Source organism: Oratosquilla oratoria, chromosome 15, assembly GCF_046742065.1.
Source record: "Oratosquilla oratoria isolate Oo_2021 chromosome 15, ASM4674206v1, whole genome shotgun sequence".
In the NCBI taxonomy this organism is placed as follows: domain Eukaryota; kingdom Metazoa; phylum Arthropoda; class Malacostraca; order Stomatopoda; family Squillidae; genus Oratosquilla; species Oratosquilla oratoria.
This window is the reverse complement of record NC_134791.1, coordinates 46,170,549-46,178,048: the sequence shown is the minus strand read 5'-3', so window position 1 is coordinate 46,178,048 and position 7,500 is coordinate 46,170,549. Positions and strand designations below refer to the sequence as shown.

The following is a 7,500-nucleotide window of genomic DNA, read 5'->3' as shown; positions in this document are numbered from 1 at the left end:
AACACTTCACTTCCTGACTGTTGATTCTTTGGCTGATGTAGCTCTCAATATGTTTATTCTATTCAACCCCAAAATATTCTTTTATTTGGTACACTGAAGTTTATTACATGCAAATATTAATATTTATTTCATCTCATCCTTTTTGCAATGGCTTGAACATAGTTATTTATTCCGGCTGACGCCAGACAATTTTGCTCTACTGAGAAGAAGCCTCTCATTCCTCAGATGAGTATTGCTGGAGACCTGACCACAAGACCCACTCGACAAATGCCCTGACTGACCACTACTTCCAAAACCCACCTTTGCGATGGCAAAGCCTTTGGGGCACAAGAAAGCCGTCCTCGGATGCACCTCCATGAGGAGGTACTCACGCACGACGAAGGTGTCGTCGATTTCCTGGCGATATTTGTACTCCCATTGGTCAGTGATGTGACGCTCGTTGACCTCAAGGCTGTGAACCGCTGGACCGCCGAAAAGCAAGAAGACCAGGTGAGGCAGGAGGTAGGTATAGAGAATTTTCCAGCGTCCTCGGTGAGGGAAGTCTTCTACTACGATACCCGTCATCACTGGGGAAAAAATTTCATATTCACAAAATAGAATGAACAAAATAAAAATAATTTATAAACTAGAAAAACTACACTCAACAGCCCAAAATGGTAACGAGGGATCATAAATGTAAATGTAGATTGCTGGAATAAAAGTGTAAAAACCTCGAGTAAAACAATAGATACATTGGAGGAGGTACAATTTCAAATTATATAGAGCTCTAAATATGAGTATGGAATAAACCCATGTGGAAGTTTCCGAACATACATGACACACTACGATTAGTAAACCATTTCAGTGGGATACAAAAAAATGAGTACACACACAGAGACACACGCGCACCCACACTCAAAAAAAGAAAAAAAAATGCTAGAACTTAAATTCCCGCCAAGAGGTGGAAAGCTTAACAACACTGCAATCTATCATCCCTCTCTGTTGGGCAAGGAGTTTTGTGTGTGATTCACCATGGTCTTGGATCACGTGTTAGACTCGTGATCGACAGCAATTTCCCTCTCGTAAGTGAGCTCAGAGCTCATATATGACCGATCTGTGTGTGTGTGTGAGTGTGTGTGTGTGTGTGTGTGTGTGTGTGTGTGTGTGTGTGTGTGTGTGTGTGTGTGTGTGTGTGTGTGTGTGTGTGTGTGTGTGTGTGTGTGTGTGTGTGTGTGTGTGTGTGTGTGTGTGTGTGTGTGTGTGTGTGTGTGTGTGTGTGTGTGTGTGTGTGTGTGTGTGTGTGTGTGTGTGTGTGTGTGTGTGTGCGTGTATTTACATAGTTGTATTTTACGGGAAAGGGAGCTATGCTCGTGTGTGTATTTACCTAGTTGTATTTACCTAGTTGTATTTTACGGGAAGGGGAGCTATGCTCGTGGGGTCCCGTCTTCATTTTATCTAAACAATTTTTAAATTCATGTATTGTTTTTGCACACACCACTTTCTCATCTAACTTGTTCCAACTGTCTATTACTCTGTGAGGAAAGCTGTTCTTTTTCAGGTCTCTTCTATAGCTGTCTTTTTTTATTTTCTTTCCGTGTCCTCTTGTATTTCTGTCATCCCATTTTATCAGATTCTCTCTATCAGTAATTTCTATGCCTTTCATGATTCTGTAAATAGCTATCAAATCTCCTCTCTCTCTTCTTTGCTCTAGTGTCTGTAGTTCAAGTTTTTCTAGTCTCTCTTCATATGATAGTTTTGAGAGTGTTGGTGCCAGTTTTGTAATTGCTCTTTGTATTCTTTCAAGTTTTTTTATACATTTTTTTGTACTTGGTGACCATATTGTTGCTGCATATTCTAATCTTGGTCTTATCAGGGTGATTAGGATTTTCCTCACCATTTCTTCATCCAGGTATGTAAATGCCACTTTGATTGTTCTTATTAAATTATAAGTTTCTCCAAAAATCTTATTTATATGTTTTTCAGGTGACATATTATTCATAACAATGACTCCCAGGTCCTTTTCATTTTCTACTTTTTTTATTCCTTCTTCTCCCAAATTATATGATCTGTTATTCTGTTTTTGCTTTTTCCAAATTCCATTATACTACACTTTTTTGTATTGAACTCCATCTCCCACTTCTTACTCCATTCCTGTACTTTATTTAGATCTCTCTGTAGTGATTCACAATCTTCTTCAGTTTTCACTCTTTTCAGTAGTTTTGCATCGTCTGCAAAGAAGCTCATATAGCTTTCAATTCCTTCATCCATATCATTAATATATATAGCAAACATTATTGGGGCCAGGACTGTTCCCTGCGGGACACCGCTTATTACTTCATTCCATTTTGAGTGTTGGTTTCTTATCACTACTCTCATTTTTCTTTCTTGCAAAAAGTCTTCCATCCGATTTAGTAATTTACCTTGTATTCCTCCTTCAGATTCTAGTTTCTTAAGCAACTTCTTATGTGGTACTTTGTCAAAAGCTTTTTTTAGGTCTAGAAATGCACAATCAGCCCATCCATCTCTTTCTTGTATTATATATATTAGCCTTGAATAGAAGCATATTAAATTGGTGACGCATGATCGTCCTTGTCTGAATCCAAATTGCCTTGGATTTAGTACGTTGTTTTTTTCCAAGTATTTTACCCATCTATTTTTGATAATTCTTTCACAAAGTTTTGCTATTGTACTTGTTAGAGAGACTGGTCTATAGTTGGTAGGTTCTTCTTTATTTCCTCCTTTATATATAGGTACTATATTTGCTTTTTTCCAATCTTCTGGAACTTTTCTTTCTTTCAAGGAACTGCTTATTATGCTATGTATTTTGTCTGCCAGTTCATTCCTGCATTCTTTCAGAATCCAATTTGCTATTTCATCTGGTCCATGTGATTTTCTGACATCAAGATTACTCAATTGTATCAATATTTCATTCTTTGATACTTCTATTTTTTCTATAGGGGGGACTTTCTCTTTCCATTCAATCTCTTCAGGTTGTATGTTCTCCCTTGTAAACACTGATTTAAAATGTTTGTTCATAATTTCCGCCATTTCCATTTCCTCAGTGTATTCAACTCCCCCTTGTCTTAATTTCTCCAAGTCCTGTTTGTTTTTCAGTTTATTGTTTACAAATCTGTAGAATAGTTTTGGTTGATCTTTACATTTTTCTATGACGTCTTTTTCATATTTTCTCTTTTCCTCTCTGCATGTTTGTACATATTCATTTCTATAACTGGTATATATTTTCCATTTTTCAGGTTTTCTGTCTTTTTTCCATCTGGTCCAGGCTTTGTCTCTTTTATCTTTTAACTCCCTACAACTTTTGTTGTACCAGCATTTTACATATTCTTTTTCTTGTTTTTGTCTTGGGACATACTTTTCCACTCCTTTTTTGTAAATTTTTGTCAGAATATTCCATTTCTTTTCCACTGATGTTTCTTCTTTGTATATTTCTTCCCAGTTTTCTTGTTGAAAGAATTCTCTTATTTTATCAAAGTTTGTTTTTTCATACATCATTCTTCCTTTTCTATATTGTTCATTTCTTTTGATATATTTTTCTTCATTAAGTTCCAGTTCAATCAATATGTGGTCACTTTTACCTATTGGTGTTTTATATTCAATCTTGTCCACTATTCTAGGTTCAGATGTAATTAATAAGTCTAGTCTCGATGGTTCTTCTTCATTTCTATACCTAGTGTTCTCCTGTATCCATTGTGTCATTGTGTGGTCAATAATCATCTCAAGTAGAGCGTTTCCCCATGAGTCATCTCCACCCTTTACTGTCATTTCTTCCCAGCAGATTTCTTTGCAATTAAAGTCGCCCATCATAACTATTCTTCCTCCATCTTCCATTATTTTATTTAATGTTATCTTTGTGTCCTCTAACATACTTTTATGTTCACTCTCCTCCCATGAGGCTGTTTTTGGAGGAACATAATTTATCACAAATTTTCTGCTCTTCTTATCTCTGTCTTCCACTTCTATCATAATCATCTCTACTGTATTCTTTCCATATATGACACCTTTCACGTTTATATCCTTCTTAGTCAGGAACATAACTCCACCCCCTTGCTTTTTCTCTCTGTTTCTAATCCAATAATTGTATGCATCAGGTCCTACACTGTTGGGTGGTAGTGGGCCTTTTAATTTTGTTTCTACAATTCCCATTATGTCCGGTTCTTTTTCTTTCAAATAATCATTCAGCTCATTCAATCCTGTTAAAAATCCATCTATATTTGTGTAAGACACTCTTAGTTTTCTGCCACTTCCATTGTGTTCTCTGTTTCCCTTATGTTTTTCTTTTGTATGTCGAACTTCCTTAGTTTCATGTTCACTACTCTCCAATAGAATCTCTCTTTCTCTGACTCCGTTCTGTTCTCGTTTTTTGCCTTAGCTTCCAGTCTTTTCTGCTTTTCTTCCTCTCTTTCCTCTTTATTCATTTCCCTTTTTATCCATATCTTTTTGTATTGTTCACTTGTTGCTAGTTTCCCTGTTTTGGATAAGATATTCTCTGCCGTTGTTTGTGACTTGAATTTAATCTTAATTGGTCTGGTCTTGTCTGTGCTATACTTTCCGAGTCTAAATTTCTCTTCGATTTGTTTCATAATTTCTGGTTCATCTTCCTGAACTGATTCTAGTAATTGGCTTACTTTTTCATTTTCCTCTTTGATTCTTGTGGTTCTATCTGGGTTATGTTTCTCTTCCATTCCTAATATAATTATACATTTCTTTTTGTCTGCTAAGTCTCTTACTATATTCTCCTTCTGTCTCATCACTTTAATAACTGAGTTTTCAGTTTGTTCATTCATTTGCTGTCTGATTATGTCAGTGAATGCAACCTTGCTATTTTCTTGAATTTTTTTCCAACCCTCCTTGTTCTCCATATTATTCTCCTTTAAGACTTTATTCTCATCTTTTACTTCTTTTAACTGTTGTTTTAATTCTTCAATTTCCTTAGTTAAGTTTTTGTTCGCCCTCTCTAGTTCTTCCAATTTTTCAATTCTTCGTATTATACTGTCAACATTACCGAACCTACGCTCCAAGTCCTCGTTCATCTTATCGACCTTCTCTTCTAGTCTTGTCAGTCGGGGGGGGGGGGGGGGGTTGTGTCCCCCCCCCTCTTTAAATCCCTTGAAAATATTGGCATCAATTTCTACTGTATTGCTCCGATCTATACTTCTAATCTTCACATTTCCCCAGCAATCCCTCCCCCTCTCCTCTTTCCTTACTTTCCCACTACCCCATGAGCAATTTCCCCCCACCCTGCAAATACAAAAAGGCACTTCTCTTTGCGTTGGGATCCACAATCTGCACTTTTCTTCAGAACGTTCTTCAAGCCGTCCGTTCGTTGAAAGTGTGTGTGTGTGTGTGTGTGTGTGTGTGTGTGTGTGTGTGTGTGTGTGTGTGTGTGTGTGTGTGTGTGTGTGTGTGTGTGTGTGTGTGTGTGTGTGTGTGTGTGTGTGTGTGTGTGTATGTATGTGTGTGTATGTGTGTGTGTGTATGTGTGTGTGTGTGTGTGTGTGTGTGTATGTATGTGTGTGTGTGTGTGTGTGTGTGTGTGTGTGTGTGTGTGTGTGTGTGTGTGTGTGTGTGTGTGTGTTTGTGTGTGTGTGTGTGTGTGTGTGTGTGTGTGTGTGTGTGTGTGTGTGTGTGTAATAATGATAATAATAATAATGATAGTAATAATGATGATAATAATAATAATACATACATGCATATACCAAGGCTTTTTCCCCCTTACAAGGGGGGTAGTCAAAAAGAAAAAGGCATAAAATCATTCCCACCCATTCCATCCCTGAATACACTCCACACCCCTCCACCCTCCCTCTTATCTTAGCACCTCCTGGATGACGGGTCATCCCTGCACCTTGTCCACTGCCCTGGGTCAGAAGCAGTGTCGCAAGACACAGCACATCCACAACAAGGCCGCTTCATTAAATCGGCGACCCCCCCTCTCCGTCCCCCCATTGCATAAAATGAGAGGACGGGGAGAAATCCCTTCGGGCTGCGTCAAATTTTGCTCATACATACTACCTCACCCCCCATCCACCCGCCCATTCCACCTCATGCTATCACAACATCATCCATATACAACCATTCTCCATTCACACCTGTCTTCTGTCCTCTCCCGTCCTTCCTCAACAGACATTCCCCTCTTCCTCAACGTCCCCTTCACCCCATCCATCCACCTCATCCTAGGACGTCCCCTCATGTTCACTCCCTCCACATCTGCCTTCCACACCTCTTTTACTAGTCTTTCTTCACTCATTCTTTCCATGTGTCCAAACCATCCTAATATTCTTTCATCAACCCTATCTCCCAGCTCCTTTTCCACCCCTGTTTTCCTCCTCACCTCCTCATTTCTCACTCTATCTAGCCTAGTAACCTCCATCATACTTCTCATACACCTCATCTCAAACACATTCAAACTCCTTCTCTCTTCTTCTCTTATGTTCCATGTTTCTGCCCCATACAGTGCTGTTGGCACAATCACTCCTTCATACAGTCTCCTCTTAGCATCCATTCCCAAATGTCTATTCCTCGTTACACTCTTTAATCCACCAAGGCATTTACTCGCTTCTCTCAATCTACATTCTACCTCCACTTTCACTCCACCTTTCCCTGCCACATTTGCAGCCAAGTATCTAAAACTATCCACTTCCTCCAGTCGCTCTCCCTTAATGCTCACTTCCAATCTACTGCCACTTTCACCCCTTGTACATCTCATCACCTTACTTTTACCCACATTTATCTTTAGCTTTCTTCTATCACATACTCTCCCAAACTCTGTCACCAACTTCCTCAATCCCTCCTCCGATCCTGCTACAAGCGCAATGTCGTCCGCAAACAACAGCTGGCTCACCTCCCACTTTTCTCCATTTTCTTTAACCATCTCCAATCCCTTGCCCACTACCCTTGCATTTACCTCTCGCACCACCCCATCCATGTATAAGTTGAACAGCCAGGGCGACATAACGCATCCTTGACGAAGTACCACCTTTACCTCGAACCACTCACTCTCTCCATTTCCAATCCTGACACAAGCTCTACTACTCTCATAAGAACTCTTGACAGCTCCCAGAAGCTTTCCTCCTATCCCGTATATCTGCATAACCTCCCACATTGCCTTCCTGCCTACCCTATCATAAGCCTTTTCCAGATCCATAAAAGCCCCAAAAAACATCCTTCCCCTTTCCTATAGCTTTCTCACATATCTGTCTTACCACAAAGATCTGATCTACACAACTTCTACCCATCCTAAATCCACACTGTTCCTCACCAATTACTCCTTCTGTTCCTCTCCTAATCCTCTCAACCAAGATCTTCCCATAAGCCTTCCCAACTACACTCAACAAGCTAATTCCTCTGAAACTACTACATTCACACTTGTCCCCTTTTCCCTTGTAAAGTGGAACTATACAGGCACTCCTCCAGTCCTCCGGCACTCTACCCTCTCTCCAACAAACATTAAATAACCTCACCAACCAGTCCACCATCACTGTTTGACAGAAAATTTTGAAAGTA

The 7,500-nt window shown here is 39.4% G+C and overlaps 1 protein-coding gene across 2 annotated transcripts in view; it reads right to left on the bottom strand.

The window, feature by feature from the left end:
* The window catches only part of LOC143033436 (uncharacterized), a 161,294-nt gene that overhangs the window by 113,789 nt on the left and 40,005 nt on the right, over positions 1–7,500 (bottom strand). For both annotated transcript variants that reach the window (XM_076198875.1, XM_076198876.1), the window contains exon 2: positions 301–566. In XM_076198875.1, the coding sequence (XP_076054990.1) occupies positions 301–564 (264 nt within the window). In that variant the 5' untranslated portion in view covers positions 565–566. The remainder of the gene's footprint in view (positions 1–300; positions 567–7,500) is intronic.